Source organism: Branchiostoma belcheri, unplaced genomic scaffold (genome assembly GCF_001625305.1).
Source record: "Branchiostoma belcheri isolate BF01 breed outbred unplaced genomic scaffold, Haploidv18h27 scaffold4, whole genome shotgun sequence".
In the NCBI taxonomy this organism is placed as follows: Eukaryota; Metazoa; Chordata; class Leptocardii; order Amphioxiformes; family Branchiostomatidae; genus Branchiostoma; species Branchiostoma belcheri.
In genome coordinates, this window is record NW_017804020.1 from 8,033,976 (window position 1) to 8,050,887 (window position 16,912).

General features: G+C 42.3%; 2 protein-coding genes across 3 annotated transcripts in view; both read left to right on the forward strand.

Annotated features, from left to right (window-relative positions):
* LOC109477096 (cartilage oligomeric matrix protein-like) overlaps positions 1 to 6,697 on the forward strand; it is a 32,478-nt gene extending 25,781 nt beyond the window's left edge. The window contains exons 26-27 of the mRNA XM_019778144.1: positions 5,203 to 5,401; positions 5,836 to 6,697. Coding sequence (XP_019633703.1) covers positions 5,203 to 5,401; positions 5,836 to 6,011 — 375 coding nt within the window. The 3' untranslated portion in view covers positions 6,012 to 6,697. The remainder of the gene's footprint in view (positions 1 to 5,202; positions 5,402 to 5,835) is intronic.
* A 2,071-nt stretch (positions 6,698 to 8,768) lies between these two features.
* Positions 8,769 to 16,912, forward strand: part of LOC109477119 (acetylserotonin O-methyltransferase-like) — a 10,026-nt gene continuing 1,882 nt past the window's right edge. For both annotated transcript variants that reach the window (XR_002140641.1, XM_019778178.1), the window contains exons 1-6: positions 8,769 to 9,429; positions 12,432 to 12,609; positions 13,293 to 13,494; positions 13,773 to 13,882; positions 14,904 to 15,047; positions 16,600 to 16,722. Coding sequence is in view for 1 of the 2 variants with exons in the window: in XM_019778178.1 (XP_019633737.1) it covers positions 9,358 to 9,429; positions 12,432 to 12,609; positions 13,293 to 13,494; positions 13,773 to 13,882; positions 14,904 to 15,047; positions 16,600 to 16,722 (829 nt within the window). In the remaining variant the exon portion in view is untranslated. The remainder of the gene's footprint in view (positions 9,430 to 12,431; positions 12,610 to 13,292; positions 13,495 to 13,772; positions 13,883 to 14,903; positions 15,048 to 16,599; positions 16,723 to 16,912) is intronic.

Genomic DNA, 16,912 nt, shown 5'->3' on the forward strand with positions numbered 1-16,912 from the left:
CCCTTCCACCTGATAACAGCCGGGTGCCCTAAACTCAATAGGGGCTGCACGAGCAACCTCCATGGAGGAGCTCTGCGGAGCTCCTCCATGGAGGTTGCTCGTACAGCCCTCCGCGATACCCCCGCAGAGCTCTGCGCCTAAAGAAGTCAATTCGTTGGTTGGCGTCACCGTTCAGTTTTACTTTCACCTCTTTGCGCTCTGCGCTTAAAACAAGTCAATTCGTCATGGCTGGCGACACAGGTTCAGTTTTGTATAGAGCTTCGGAGATTTTAAGCCAGTTCAATGTGACTACTAGGCTTTGTAACGTACCAGGGGACCGCGGAGCTGGCTATTGCTGCTCTGACAGGTCGGGTTCCGTCGGTTTCAAGCTTGCAGTCAATAGCTCTGCGCCGAAACAAATCAATTCGTTGTTTGGCGTTACCGCTTATTTTTGGTTAGACCCTTGTGAATAAAGCTATAAGTACAACACACGATGCTGATGGTTGACGTCACGGGTTCAGTTTTGTATAGAGCTCTGAAGATATCCTGTTTATTGAATATTACTATTAGGCTGAACAGCCAGTACTCTGTCACAAATAAAGACTTCGTCACGCAACTCTGCACAGGACTGCTCGCTCAACTCTCCGTCAGTCTGTGACACACGAAGAGCTCTGCGCCAAATAAAGTCAATTCGTTGGTTGGCGTCGCGGTTCAGTTTTGCTTTCACCTCTTTGCGGTCTGCGCTCAAAACAAGTCAATTCGTCATGGCTGTCGACACAGGTTCAGTTTTGTATAGAGCTCTGAAGATATCAAGTTAATTGAATATTACTATTAGGCTGAACAGCCAGTACTCTGTCACAAATAAGGACTTCGTCACGCAACTCTGCACAGGACTGCTCGCTCAACTCTCCGTCAGTCAGTCTGTGACACACGGAGAGCTCTGCGCCAAATGAAGTCAATTCATTGGTTGGCGTCACCGTTCAGTTTTGCTTTCACCTCTTTGCGTTCTGCGCTCAAAACAAGTCAATTCGTCATGGCTGTCGACACAGGTTCAGTTTTGTATAGAGTTCCGGGGATTTTAAGCCAGTTCAATGTGACTACTAGGCTTTGTAACGTACCAGGGGACCGCGGAGCTGGCTATTGCTGCTCTGACAGGTCGGGTTCCGTCGGTTTCAAGCTTGCAGTCAATAGCTCTGCGCCGAAACAAATCAATTCGTTGTTTGGCGTTACCGCTTATTTTTGGTTAGACCCTTGTGAATAAAGCTATAAGTACAACACACGATGCTGATGGTTGACGTCACGGGTTCAGTTTTGTATAGAGCTCTGAAGATATCCTGTTTATTGAATATTACTATTAGGCTGAACAGCCAGTACTCTGTCACAAATGAAGACTTCGTCACGCAACTCTGCATAGGACTGCTCGCTCAACTCTCCGTCAGCTCTGCGCCAAATAAAATCAATTCGTTGGTTGGCGTTACGGTTCAGTTTTACTTTCACCTCTTTGCGGTCTGCTCTCAAAACAAGTCAATTCGTCATGGCTGGCGACACTAGTTCAGTTTTGTATAGACCTCTGAAGATATCAAGTTAATTGAATATGACTATTTGGCTGAACAGCCAGTACTCTGTCACAAATAAAGACTTCGTCACGCAACTCTGCACAGGACTGCTCGCTCAACTCTCCGTCAGCTCTGCGCCAAAACAAGTCAATTCGTTGGAGCGCAAAGAGGTGAAAGCAAAACTTAACGGTGACACCAACCAACAAATTGACTTGTTTTGGCGCAGAGCTCTCCGTGTGCCACAGACTGACGGATAGTTGTGCGAGCAGTTCTGTGCAGAGTTGCGTGACGAAGTCTTTATTTGTGGCAGAGTACTGGCTGTTCAGCCTAATAGTCATATTCAATTAACTTGATATCTTCAGAGGTCTATACAAAACTGAACTAGTGTCGCCAGCCATGACGAATTGACTTGTTTTGAGAGCAGACCGCAAAGAGGTGAAAGTAAAACTGAACCGTGACGCCAACCAACGAATTGACTTTATTTGGCGCAGAGCTGACGGAGAGTTGAGCGAGCAGTCCTGTGCAGAGTTGCGTGACGAAGTCTTCATTTGTGACAGAGTACTGGCTGTTCAGCCTAATAGTCATATTCAATAAACATGATATCTTCAGAGCTCTATGCAAAACTGAACCCGTGACGCCAACCATCAGCATTGACTTGTTTTGTACTTATAGCTTTATTTACAATGGTCTAACCAAAAATAAGCTGTGACGCCAACTAAGGAATTGATTTGTTTCGGCGCAGAGCTATTGACTGCAAGCTTGAAACCGACGTAACCCTACCTGTCAGAGCAGCAATAGCCAGCTCTGCGGATCAGTCTAGTTTTTTTTTTTAACCGACGGAGCTAGGGCTTTCCTAGCACCTCTGTGAACTCTGCGAAGTCTTGTTTGTTTGGGAGAGCCCCTGGTACGTTACAAGGTCTAGTAGTCACATTGAACTGGCTTAAAATCCACTGAGCTCTATCAAAACTGACGCCAGCCATCGAATTGGTTTGTTTTGAACGCGGAGGTGATAGATTTAAAAGCAAAACTCAACAGTGACGACAACCAGAGAATTGACTTGTTTTGTCGCCGAGCTCTGTGCGTGCTTTATGACTAATCTCCAAGCAGATCTTTTGGTGGGGGTAAGACAGTATCAAATTGGCCAGTCTGTATCCATTTCCCCAACCTTGGGTGGGGAAATGGATGTTACAATGCCCCTGGTATGTTACAAATCCTAGTGGTCACACTGAAATGGCTTAAAATCCATGGAACTCTATACTAAACTGACGCCAGCCATCGAATTGGCTTGTTTTAAACGCAGGGCTCAAAGAGGTGAAATTAAAACTCAACAGTGACGACAACCAGCGAATTGACTTGTTTTGTCGCGGAGCTCTGTATGCTTTATAACCGACGGACTTGGTCTTGTGCGCAAAGAGGTGGAATCAAAACTGAACCTGTGACGCCAACCAATGAATTGAGCTGTTTCGGCGCAGAGCTATTGACTGCAAGCTTGAAACCGACGGAGGCCGACTGTCAGAGCAGCAATACCACCTCTGCGGGCCGCTGGTACGTTACAAAGCCTAGTAGTCACATTGAACTGGCTTAAAAATCCCCGGAGCTCTACACAAAACTAAACCTATGTCGCCAGCCATGACGAATTGACTTGTTTTGAGCGTAGAGCGCAAAGAGGTGAAAGTAAAACTGAACGGTGACGCCAACCAAAAAATTGACTTCATTTGGCGCAGAGCTCTCCGTGTGTCACAGACTGACGGAGAGTTGAGCGAGCAGTCCTGTGCAGAGTTGCGTGACGAAGTCTTAATTTGTGACAAAGTACTGGCTGTTCAGCCTAATAGTCATACTTAATTACCTTTATATCTTCGGAGCTCTATACAAAACTGATCCTGTGTCGACAGCCATGACGAATTGACTTGTTTGAGCGCAGAGTGCAAAGAGGTGAAAGTAAAACTGAACGGTGACGCCAACCAAAAAATTGACTTCATTTGGCGCAGAGCTCTCCGTGTGTCAAAGACTGACGGAGAGTTGAGCGAGCAGTCCTGTGCAGAGTTGCGTGACGAAGTCTTTATTTGTGACAGAGTACTGGCTGTTCAGCCTAATAGTCATATTCAATAAACATGATATCTTCAGAGCTCTATACAAAACTGAACCCGTGCGGCAACCACCAGCATTGACTTGTTTTGTACTTATAGCTTTATTCAAATAGGGTCTAACCAAAACGAAGCCATGACGCCAACCAATGAATTGAGCTGTTTCGGCGCAGAGCTATTGACTGCAAGCTTGAAACCGACGGAGGCCGACTGTCAGAGCAGCAATACCACCTCTGCGGGCCGCTGGTACGTTACAAAGCCTAGTAGTCACATTGAACTGGCTTAAAATCCCCGGAGCTCTACACAAAACTGAACCTGTGTCGCCAGCCATGACGAATTGACTTGTTTTGAGCGTAGAGCGCAAAAAGGTGAAAGTAAAACTGAACGGTGACGCCAACCAACGAATTGACTTCATTTGGCGCAGAGCTCTCCGTGTGTCACAGACTGACGGAGAGTTGAGCGAGCAGTCCTGTGCAGAGTTGCGTGACGAAGTCTTTATTTTTGACACAGTACTGGCTGTATATCGCCTACTACTCACAGAGCTCTATAGAAAACTGAACCTGTGACGCCAACCAACCAACGAATTTGACTTGTTAGGGCGCAGAGCTCTCCGTGTTGCGCAGAGTTGCGTGACGAAGTCTTTATTTTTGACACAGTACTGGCTGTATATCGCCTACTACTCACAGAGCTCTATAGAAAACTGAACCCGTGACGCCAACCAACGAATTGACTTGTTAGGGCGCAGAGCTCTCCGTGTTGCGCAGAGTTGCGTGACGAAGTCTTTATTTGTGACACAGTACTGGCTGTATATCGCCTACTACTCACATTGAATTAACTTGATATCTACAGAGCTCTATAGAAAACTGAACCCGTGACGCCAACCAACGAATTGGCTTGTTTTGGCGCAGAGATCTGCGGGGGTATCGCGGAGGGCTGTACGAGCAACCTCCATGGAGGAGCTCTGCAGAGCTGAGGGCTGAACGAGCAACCTCCATGGAGGAGCTCTGCAGAGCTCCTCCATGGAGCTAGCTCGTGCAGCCCCTTCTCGCCGAAAGGCGGTTATACCGGCTATACAGATACAGATACAGAAATCACAGCTACATTGTAAAAAATGGGGGATATAATACATGACATCAGCTTAACCCCGACTTCTTTCTCTGTAGCACTTAGATTTTGTTTCATTTGATTGGTGCCTGTTATATTCAATTTTGTACTATACTTTACTTAACTTAACTTATTGATTTACCATTATTGTTCTGGTTCTATTATACATAATTGATATCATTTGTAGTGTCATAATCTTACAGATATTTTCTTCTATTTATTTTGTATTATTAATGTCAATTTTTTGTTAATTATTCTTGGTTCCGTGGATCTCTCTTGTATCTTGTACTTGTTGTATTCATTTCATTGTTCTATTCTGCATGTATGTTATGCTTATTTCAAATAAAATAAAAAAAAGGAAAGAATAAAAATGAAACACCAGCATAACTAGAAAATGTCAATTTTAGGGCCTTGGAAATGAAATCCATGTTACACCAATCTTGACTCGTATTTTCATTCCTGTGCACTAAAATAACTAGAACGGAAATGACACAAATGTGTACATCGGAAGGAATGAGGACAACTTCTTCAACGGAACGATGGATGACATCCGGCTGTACGGCATTAAACTTCTGGAGGCAGAGATTTCAGAAGACGTCCGAACGTCTAACCGCCTGCGACAGTTTCACAGAGGCTTCCTGAACGCACAGTTTACAGTGGACAATGAGAAGATGGATGGTAAGAACACATGTTTTTTATGGTGTCTTATCACGTGAGGAGAACGTGATTCCCCTAAAATCTATAATTTATCACATGAGGAGCACGTGATTCCCCTTAAATCTATAATTCATCACGTGAGGAGCACGTGATTCCCCTAAAATCTACAATTGTTATTGAAACTTATCGCGTTGAGGAGCACGTGGTTTAAATGAAACGTATCACGTGAGGAGCACGTGATGTAGTTGACACTTATCACGTGGAGAGCACGTGATTTCATTGAAACACATGTTTGTAATGGAAATACACGAATACTAATCACGCCTATCACGCGAGCTCAAGGGTTGTGGGACAGCATTATGTAATTTGTTATCACATGCGAATCAACTTCAAACTCTTAATTTCGGTAGCTAACAGAGGCAAGCACTGAAAATATTGTCACCTTTGTTTTATAGCAACTAAGCTGCTTGATGTCGGTATCCACGGTCACCATGGAAAGATCTTTGGTAGTCCCCTTCTCGTTCCCAGTGCTGTAGACCAGGCGAGGCACCAACTCCCAAGTGCCAAGAAAAAAAGACGAAGATCAGTGGCACCTGATATTCCAACACATGACAGGCATACAGAATTGTGAAATAATCTGTATGTAATTGATATATTTATACGTAAAATCAAAGATGTAAATGTTGTATATTTTCATTGTTTCTCTTCTTGGTTGATACACAAAGTAATGGTTTTCGAACCTTTTTTAAGCCTTTTCTGTCAAACCTTTCGATATATGTTTCGAGGTTACGTTGATCTTCAGTTAAGAAACGCTTAAAATAGCATGATGGTAAGTAGTAGAGCACGTTTAACCTAGGGTTCCTTATGATTAAGCTTGCTGTTTGAGAATTTACAAAGATTTAATATCATCTACTGCGACATGGTGTTAATGTAATAATTTTGGTTCACAAATTTTGAATAAGCGCTATCCAGCTTTGGAGCTTTTACTAGATGAAGCAGAGATTGATCGAAACAAGAATTTAAGTAACGGTTATCTAAGTACCAACATGACTACCTATTCTTGAAAAATACTGCTTTATGCTTACTAATATGTAAAAATTTGCAATTGTACAGGTATATGTGTGGTGATGTAAGTCTGTAAAGCGTGGGGAAACTAACGTGAAAGTAATCGAGATGTACACATATGACGAAAATAGATAATCTCCAAGCAGAGGTTTAGGGGTTATTTTTTGCGTGGTTTAAGCGTTTTCATTGGACTCTTTGTACTGGTATCTTTTCTACGCCAGCCTGGGTGGCAAACGGTAACTGTTTTTTTTTTTTCATCTCTGTTCTTTATTGAGTATCGAATACATGTGTACATAGATGATAAAACCGTTACATCACATTCATCAATTTCTGTCTGTTTGAACAAATCTTTCACTTAATTACCCTGACAAATTGTCTGATACCTTTACATTAATGGCAAAAGATACAACTTGAAAGGCATCGTAATCATAGGATAGAATTACAAACATTTTGTCGTTACTTAGTAATGTTTGTAATGCGAGAGGTACATGTACATGGATAGTTCCTCTACCTTTAGTGATACATTGGCATATTTCAGAATGGTATACAAACGGTAATTGTTTGGCAAATGGATACTGCCTGGGCAATTTGATGCCCATTTTTGTAGGTTTGGACCAATTTGATTTTTTGAGTTTGGCCACCTTATGCTTGGTTTTTACAGACAACTGCTCTTAAGGTCTACTAAGACTTGTGTTGTCCCTGGCAACAACACTGACGTCAAAATGACATCATAAAATGACGCCGTGCATACTCAATCCATCGGTCATTTTGAAGTTTCGAAAATGCATCTTTTAAAGATACAGTCTAAAATACAATGCAAATGAATCAAAAGGTTCGTATGGACGCTTTACCCGTAAATATACGAAGTAGTAATGACATTTTAGGGAAAGTTTATATATATGTATACACCTGATCTTAATTATATGACCCACTATCTTTCATAGAGAGAAAATAGCGTAAGCATATTTTCACAATTATAGTCACTATTACGGAGGAAGCAGAGCAAAAACAGTATGTTTTCCTTCGGTAAACATAATAAACCAGCTCGGTTGGGTTAAGGCGGCCTAGGCTGATATTCATGTTCGAGTTCGGACGTGTGTCTGCACGATTGCCACATACATGTTTCGAACCCGAATCATGTTCCACCATGTTCGATATGACGTCATTCGAATAGAACGCGTGTTCGAATTCGGGGTTACCGGCGGTCATTTGTATGTTTCCCCTGTAAACCCGCGTTGTTACGCATTTTATTCACGGAGTATGACTTAAACGGCTTTACGCGCAGCTGAAAACAACATAATTCATCCTTAGAGTAATCCATGTTTACGTATTATCACTTTTTTAACAAAATTGTCCGAGGCTATTTTGCATATAAGTCGAAATTTTTTAACTGTGGCGATTTTTTAACGAAAAATGACAGAAAAATAGCTGTTTCTGTCGTTTTTGGCCCAAAAAAACAATGTAACTGTCATTTAAAACAAAATAGCCTCGGACAAAAATAATAAACAGGGGGTTGGCTTTCTACCTGTAAAATATCATGATGAAAGGTGTTGTTACCGCTTGCGCGTAAAGCCATGAAGTAAACAGCTTTTTTATAACCAAAATGTTGATTTTTAACCCAAAAATTCAGAAGTAGTAAAAACAAAATAACCTTTATTCAATGTGTTTCAAGTACTACTAGAACTGTGTGAAGTTAAGTTGCGGTGCGACCAAGCTATCAAAAGTTACAGCCATATGTATGAAATACTAATCATAGTTGGCCATAGGCTGCCTTAACCCAACCGAGAGGGTTCGGTACCTTCCGAGAATCTGTAGACGCAGTATAGGACGTAAACCACTGGGCAGACCGTGATCCCGCACACAGCCTGATCTCTGACTTCGGAAGCGACACGAAGCTTTCCGAAGGCCCCTTCCGCTCGGCAGATTCGGGCGAAAGTCGGCCTGTCGGGCTCCGGTCTACTGAGCTGAGGCAAAGCGAAGGCAGCATCTTGTTTCTTGTCACTCAGCGGAGTGCATAGAGAAAGAAATTCCTGTCTTTGGAAAAAAGGCTCTACCATACTTAAAGTTGCTGAACTGAAAACAAACTTGTAGAAAATGCCCAAAAAAGGATCATATAAGGGTTTATCTAAAATATAACTTCGCCAAGAAGTTAGGGTTTAGGTAGCGTCCGGTGTGTGTGTCTCACAGTGTGTGTTTGTGTGTGTGTGTCCGTCTGTGTGAGTGTATCTGAAAAGCCATTACCTCGAGAAGGCTTAGATGAATTGTCTTGATACTTGGTAGGTGGGTAGTTCTTGATGGAACTTCGAAATGATAAGCCTGGGTCTTTGGGTCTGACGGCTTATGGTACTGCAGCTGATATGTCTTCATCTGAAAGTTGAAGGTTACAAATTTTAGATCGGTTGATAGATTTTGTACTCGGGAAGAACGGACGTGGGTTTGGGCCCCGATCAGCTTGTTCTGGAACTGCAGGGCGCATTTTTTAAAAGAAAAATTAAACATAATTTAAAACTCAAGAACCGGTTGAAGAGTCATGATCCTTAGTATATTATGCGATGCTTGGATAATTAGTTGATAATGATGCAGAGCAGGATCGATCTTTTTATCTTATTTTGCAGAATCAATAAGAGAAATCTACAAATCTTCTGCCTTTCATGATAGGACTAGTCAAAGTAATGATATACATAATTGGGAACGATGGGAACATTGGCAGATATTAACTATGCAAATGAAGCCCATCTCCAAACGGAAGGAAAGACTCAGTTTTGTCACCCTATCGCATTAGATTTGGAGTCTGCGGATGATGTCATCCATAAAATTTACGTGCTGTGGCCTAGTCTGGAAAGACAATAAAACTGAGCTCACTGCCAGCTGCGCCTGCGAGGAATACGGGCCTTTGCACGCCCGCCACAGACATGGCAGCCGGAGGTGCAGAACACGAGGCTCGCCGTATTCTGGAAATCGCCGAAGGATTCATGAAGTCACAGGTAAACGCCGTACCGTAGTAATAGTGTGGTTTGGTTTGCCGATTGGGAGTTTTCCAGTGCCGAAGCCGCCGACACTGGACACCAAGTGTTGACGTCCCTTCGGCACTGGAGATCTAGGACGGAAGCCGCCTCACCGCTGTATACCGAGCGCTGGGAATGGAACCCGTTACTTCGGTACTTCAGCGTGTGGCGTGTCGACTTTCATAGATTGTGCTGGCCAGGTGTTTAGTACATTGTCGTGAGATTGAGTTCTCCGTTTTTCGTGAGGCGTAGCGAGCTATTAACGTTAATCGTAGCCGGCCTCTAGCTTCCACCAGGCCTTCTTAAGGGGTAAGATTCGGCAAAGAATTAAGAATAATTGGCCAGAAGAGCCAGTCAACGGAAGGCCAAGGGTTAATTTCCCCTCCAACTGCGCGGGCACATAGCCAAACGGCCCTGTCCAATTCTCTACCGTATTTAGCTCCTGTTTGGAGACTAGCCAGGCTTCTTCTAACGTTAACACTGTTGGTAAATTGCGGCGTGTTCTCTCCCAGTCATAGCCAGTCTATCGTGGTTGGGGCAGGCTGCTGTCGTCGGGGCCATAGTTTCCCCCGTCCAGTTCGCTCGGTGGGAGTGTTACACCTGTTACAGACTGCGCCGGCAGACATTAAAACCTACCGGGGAACCTAGCTGATTCGGTCGGCAAAGAGTTTCTGAAGCCACGAAGAGAACTCACCCCAACCGCGATAGACTTGACAACAGGCTATATCTGCAGGCTATCCCATCGTTAAACGTTGTTTACAAAAAAATTCCGTACCACTTGCCAGATGGCACATCCGTTTGACAGCCCATATATAGCTTGCCAATCTTTCTAAATATACCGGGCCCATAAAGCAGACTCAGGGTCAACGTACTATTTCTAAAGTCAGAGAATGTTGCCACAATGTCCCATTTTGGCGGCCCTATAAAATATCATGTCAGAGGAGTTAGCCTGCCATAGGGCTGACAGGGCTACACTGCAAACCAGCTGTATGGCACCAATTTCTACTATGTTTTCCCGGCGGAGCCTTGGAGTCTGGTAGAGATCAGAGTTAATTTACAACATTGGCTCGGTGGCACGCTGAGGAATTTGGCTTTTACGCTCAGGGCAGCTTGGTTCTCTCAACATGCTTTGCACAATAAATAAATGTCTTTCTCAAGACCCCAGAAACATCTGGAATGCTCTCCCTAGCGATACCCGAACAAACCGCTCCATCAGCTCCTTTAAAAACAAACTATGGACAATACTTGATAAATTCTTGACGACAACTACTTAGTAAAACTGTACAATAGAATTGTATTGACAATGCAAATATAGTGCACAGCGTAATTATAGTAAATGCATGACGTCTAGGCCAGATTTCATAACCTGTTAACCCTAACGTAACATTAGACTGCAACATCTGTTATGTAATAGCATGTTAACCTGACATGTAAATATAGTACACAATGTAATTGTAGTAAACGCACGACGACTAGGCCAGATCTCATAGCTTGTTAAGTTTAGGCCTCAACATCTCTTATGTAATAGGTTTATCTGAAGTGTAACCGACACTGTTAACTGTTCCGAATTGTTTATGTTCTTGTTGTGAGGGCTAGCTCTTTATTATAGCCTCCGGCTAGTTGGGCAGTCCTGACTGTATACATAGGTCTTATTCAGCCTAATAAATCAAATCAAATAAAAAACGCATATTCTTAGTAGCACTGGTAGAACTAATGGCTAGGCATTCGACCCGGAGTGCATGGGTTGTGGCGACAAATCCACCTACATACCCCGACGTTGTACCCTTGGAAAAGGCACTTTACATGACTTTACTCACTTCACTCAGGTAGAAATAAGTACCTAACTTCGGTTAGGGACGTCCTGCGGACAGGATGTCAATTGAAGCCCATTCTTTGAGCCACACCCCACTCATGTTTAAGAATCCATTAAACTTAAAAAAAAGAATAGGGGAATGCCCCGGTGTGCGATGGTGAAAATGTCGGCCTCTCTAGTTATGCATGTATCTTGTCAATGTGTTTAACACTCGTTGTATAGGCAAAGTTTGCTTTTTGCCCAATACTCAATAAATATATGTGAATGAATAAATTAAAAAAAAAAAACTAGAGAGGCCGACATTTGCTTGAGAGCAAATACAGCATATTTCAGTCCATCTCCCTCCCACGCAAAAGTGGACTATTCCAAACTTACCCCAGTGTAAAACTGGCAAAGATTCTCAAATAAATGAATTATATAGTAGCTATGTAATTGAGAACAAAGATGCAACAAGAACAAGCACATTGAATCTCGAAAGCTTTACTAATCTTATTACAGGTATGCAAATACTAACAATGATGAGATTTGATACATTTTGAAGGTCTTAGGCACATGAAATTGAATGTGTGGGTCATTACGCACGACTTACGTGCAATGTGACCTCAGGTAACCCGCAATGGAACACGTGTTCCATGGTCGACGGCAGATAGAACGGGGCATTCTTTAGATAGAACATGGAACGGGTATAGCACTTTTGGCCTTTTTTTTGCTGAAAATAGCCATTAAAGTTGTATGCCAAATATGTGACTGCTATTCTGTAGACACATGTTCAAGGTACCCTTATACCTAATTTCAGATCATTTGGTTGTAAAACCAGGGCTCAGGATCCAAAAATCCATTTTTTGGCGAAAAATGCCCCAAAAAACCTTCATAAAAATTTTTAAAAGGCATGTATAAAAAAAAGAAGAAAAAAACGCCTGGGGGTATTGGCCCACTCTACCTCCATGCCAAAGTTCAGGTCATTTGACTAAAAAATGACAGAGTTGAATCCATTTGACTGTGTGGCAGGAGAAGGAGAAGAAGGAGAAGAAGAAACATGAGAGAACACAATATATTTCATCCATACCATGGTATGGGCTGAAATATATTAAAACACACCAAAGTCGGACCGTAATGGTTACCAGGCTTCATCTATGTATACGCTTAAGTAATCCTTACTTCCTTTCAGGTGCTATTTACCGGCTTGAAATTGGGCATCTTTGACCTTCTGGACGCGTCCGCTGATCCTATGACTGCAGTGAGCATTTCTGAAGGCATTGGAGCGGACACTGATGCCACTAAGAGACTGCTGGACGCATGTACTGGTCTGGGTTTCTTGCGGAAATTAAACGCTGACAACGAAACAGGTAACCTCCATAAAGAAACCAAACTAATCAAGGGCGTTTGACTATGAGATTGTGAAGAAGTGGTATAGCTTAAGGCCCCCTAGCAGCTATGTTTGATCTGCAGGGGCCGATTTTGTTTAATACATGTACTTTGAGATAGGGGTTATTTCGCGATTTTTGAAAATAAATGTAGGTCTTTTAAGCAAGGCAGCATTGACATAATGATCACTTATTATGCAAATCAGGAAAAATTGTGTTGATAAGGCCATGTTGATTTGATTATATGGATGACATCCGCGCGCGCATGAATTTTCGGCCGTTTCCAAAAAAAAAGTTTTCAACCATACTGTAAATCGTACAAAACAGTTGCAAAATGAGCAAAAATATACCGTAAGTTACAAAAAAAATAAGTAAAAACTATACCAATGTCGTAGAATGCCAAAATCAAACGAAAAAAGACAAAATTGTAAGGAAATGAACTTGAAGATTATATTATTCGCCAAACCATATTCTGTCCCATTTGTTCAACCCTCATGACCACGTAGATTTCATAATGAAAACAACTTTTTTTTTTCAAAACTTTTTTTTAATTCGCACGCGCGCATCAGTTTTGGGGCTCCCGGAGGATGTCATCCATATAATCAAATCAACATGGCCTAATGAGGAAAACTTAAAAATGACAATTTAACTTCTCGTGTACACAGAGGATGGTAAGTATCAACTTACCGAGGCTAGCAGGATGTTCCTAACGACATCAAGTCCCACAAACTTGGCAGACTGGGTGGGCCATCTGGCAAACCTCTACGGTTCTCCCTGGGCTGACCTCCCGATGGCAATAAGAGAAGGGCCTGCTTTCTCCACACATCGCGGGCTTGAACGGGGAAAAACATTCAAGGATATCTACAGGTTAGACAAGCGTTAATATGCAAGAATTGAAGTACTTTTAGGTCGAAAAAAAACTTTGGATAGTACAATTATTTGCTGCCAAAATCATTTCCTTATGTGTCACTGGATTCTCCTTGTCTACCCCGGGCAATGCTGATTCACACTGCTAGATGGCGCTGCAGCATGAAGACTAGTGTACTGTGGTCCCAAACGCAACTAGGCTTGCTGGGAAGTAGGAGCAGTTCTTGACACATATCAAAACTGTTTTTCCCTTCTACAATGTCAATATTATTTACCAGCACGACGAAAGGTTTTATGGGTGCGATGGAAGGACTGCCGACCGTCTTTGGAGCAAAGACAGCTTCAGCCTTCAATCTTACTGAGTTCCAGAACATCTGTGATATTGGAGGTAAGGACTTACTCATCAAGGTCTCAATTTTGAAGTTGTCTATTTTTTAGCACGTAGCTGTTCTGTAATTTTGTTGCTTCGTGTTATAAATTAAATGTACATTGCTAGAATTGGAAAATCCTTTTAAAAAAATTACCAAAGTTTTAGAGGTTACTATGCTTATGCAAAACAGGAGACAGATGATTCGCCTAATTACGTATCAATGACTTTCATCAAGACTTTGACTCACTTTTTTCAGACGCGCTCGGGGGCGTGTGACGTAATGATTGGGTCAAAGGTAGTCGGAAGTCGATACCTGTCTGCGTCCTGTTATATTGTGAATAAGAGGGGTTCTCTGGTACACATTCTTTTAGAGCAAGTTGTAGGTTAATGAGCAAAGCCCCTGTCACACATTTACGAATTTGGCCTCCCTAACTAGCGGAACGCCCCCAACCACTGTTAAGTGTAGGTCGAGCAAAGGTCGGCTGGTGTTCCACTAGGTCGGCTACTGTATCATATATCATCAAAATCATATATTTGACTCAAATTTAACTCAAATTCATTTTGATTCGTATATATAGAGGTAGTCTTCTCCCAAACGTCAGATGAACGTGATCTGCTGCTGTTCAGGCCTGAATGTGTGACATGGGCTTTATTTTGAGTTACCACTATAATTTATTCTGACCTCCGACCTCTCCCTCTCTGGTTTGAGTTGCATTATCATTTTGTTTAATCAAGAGATTTTGTTGTTAATTTGTTTCATAGTTGACTACATTAACTGATTATTACTTTGATTTCGAACTTAAGTTACCTTATGTTACTTAATTATGTTACTTTTATAATGTCAGTGATCACTCTGATTCGAACTCTGATTTATGTTAATATTGAGTTGAATTCTGTACATTTCTGTTGTTATAATTTTGAATTTTATGTGGACTCCAGGAAGAATAGTGGTCAGTTGAACACTAATGGAGATCTAATAAAAACAAACAAACAAACAGAGCTTTGTAGATACAGTACTTCTACTAATGCTATTTTACAGGCTGTACCGGACCTCTTGCCTACCACCTTGCTGCTGCCTACCCAAAAGCCTCCATCTCTGTATTTGACCTGCCTGAAGTTGTAAAGGTCGCAGTTGCCAGAGGGCCTGATGATGAACAAGGTCAACGGGTTTCCTTTCTTCCAGGTGGGTCGACAAAAACAGAAACATGTCATTTACTAACCTAAATTTACATATTGTCTAATCGGATTAGCTTGAGGTGAAACTGTAGTGACAAATTTGATGATTTTCCTTGTTCTTTCTTCTTGTAGTTTTATATGTTCTTTGGGTTCCTAACATTTTGTTACTGCAATAGGTTAATTCGTTACTCCCTCTTCTCATGTTATATGTAGGTCTTTTGTTGATTTATTTACACGACTCACCACACTTTTATTCATCAAAGCTGTGTAAAATATTATTTTATTTTTTTGAATAGTATAAATTTTGTGATTATCTCACTGGATTTGTGTATACATATTCCATTGGCTCCACGTATGGGGAAAGAGACATACATATAGTAGCTACAGGAAATTAAAGACAGGAAATCTGTAATTACCTCCATGAAAAATGGAGATATTGTTTTTGGCGCGTCTGTGTGTCTTGTTCACAATTTTTTTCACGGTATTTTTATGTTCAATCTGTACCGCGAATAATTCGCTAGGGGGTCCAAAATCTAATCATTTAGTTATGCTGTTGACAGACAGACAGGCAGTCACACAGACATACGGCCATGAAAACATAACCTTTGTCAATTCTTGGCGAAGGTAATTACGGTAGTAAAACAGCTTGAGTGACCTTTGACTTAATTTCCTGTCACCTACCCAGACGCGTCGACGAGCCTACCACGTGGGAAAACTACGGGAACACATACAAATGTAAGGGGTTGAAAATGACACTTCTTATGTACTGTACATTGTAAGAGGCCATCGGCTTTGAAGTTTTTGTGGCCAGCATGTTAATCTGGTTATGCTAATTTGAGGCTTTGATGATAGGAACATCAAGGACATGTCATATAGGTGTTAAATGTTGTATTGTTACCCTTGCCAGACGACTGTCTGTTGTTCAATCTGTGTCCAGTCTGTGGTTTGACAATAAAAGCTGGGAGTCCTGTGGGTTGGGGAGACAGTCTGAGACAGAGACAGCTCGCGAGAAGGTTACAGAGAAGACTGTCCCAGCCCATCGTCTCCCGTGCGTGCGTAACGGCAATGCCTGTGTCCTGCGTGTGTTCTTGCTAGCCCTGTAGTTAGTCTCCCGTGCAGCATCCTCAAAGAACCCGGTGAATTCTACCTCGGTTACATTTGTCAAGTTTAAAAGTACATGAGTTTTTCAAGAGTCTGTAGATCGGTCTTATATATATCAACACATCATTAGCTACATCACGACCCCTTCCTTCCTGGACCAGGGCGTCGTCTCACGTCACACGGCCTATCAGCACCGCTCGCAGGTCCTCTTGGCACCACTGCGGACGTCCTCACATCACAGGTTCCGTGTTGCGTTGTCCCTTCACCTTCCCTTTGTTGCACCGCCACGGACGCCCTCCCCACAACCCCTTACACAAACACACGAACAGACGCACCAAAAACAATGATGATGAATCTTTGTGAATCTTTATTGCATGTTCATGCCCGTGCTAGTCTGGTTGTATAGCTATAGATAAAAGTGAAGAGATGAATTAAACGCTGTCTTTATGTTGCAACAGGAGACTTCTTCCACGACCCCCTTCCGCCGGCGGATCTGTACGTGGTGTGCCGAATTCTGCACGACTGGACCGAAGATAAGGTTCTTACAATACTGACCAAGATACACGACAGCCTTCCTCCGGGTGGGTAGACTTCTCACTACGTATACGTAGCCACAATAACCACCGCTTTCTGTGGTCACCTGCATTCAAAACCGCTAAGGTAGTAAGAATGTATTTAAATGTATACGTAGATGATTCTATGAAATGTCATATATATTCTATGAAATGTCATATATATATATATATATATATATATATATATATATATAGA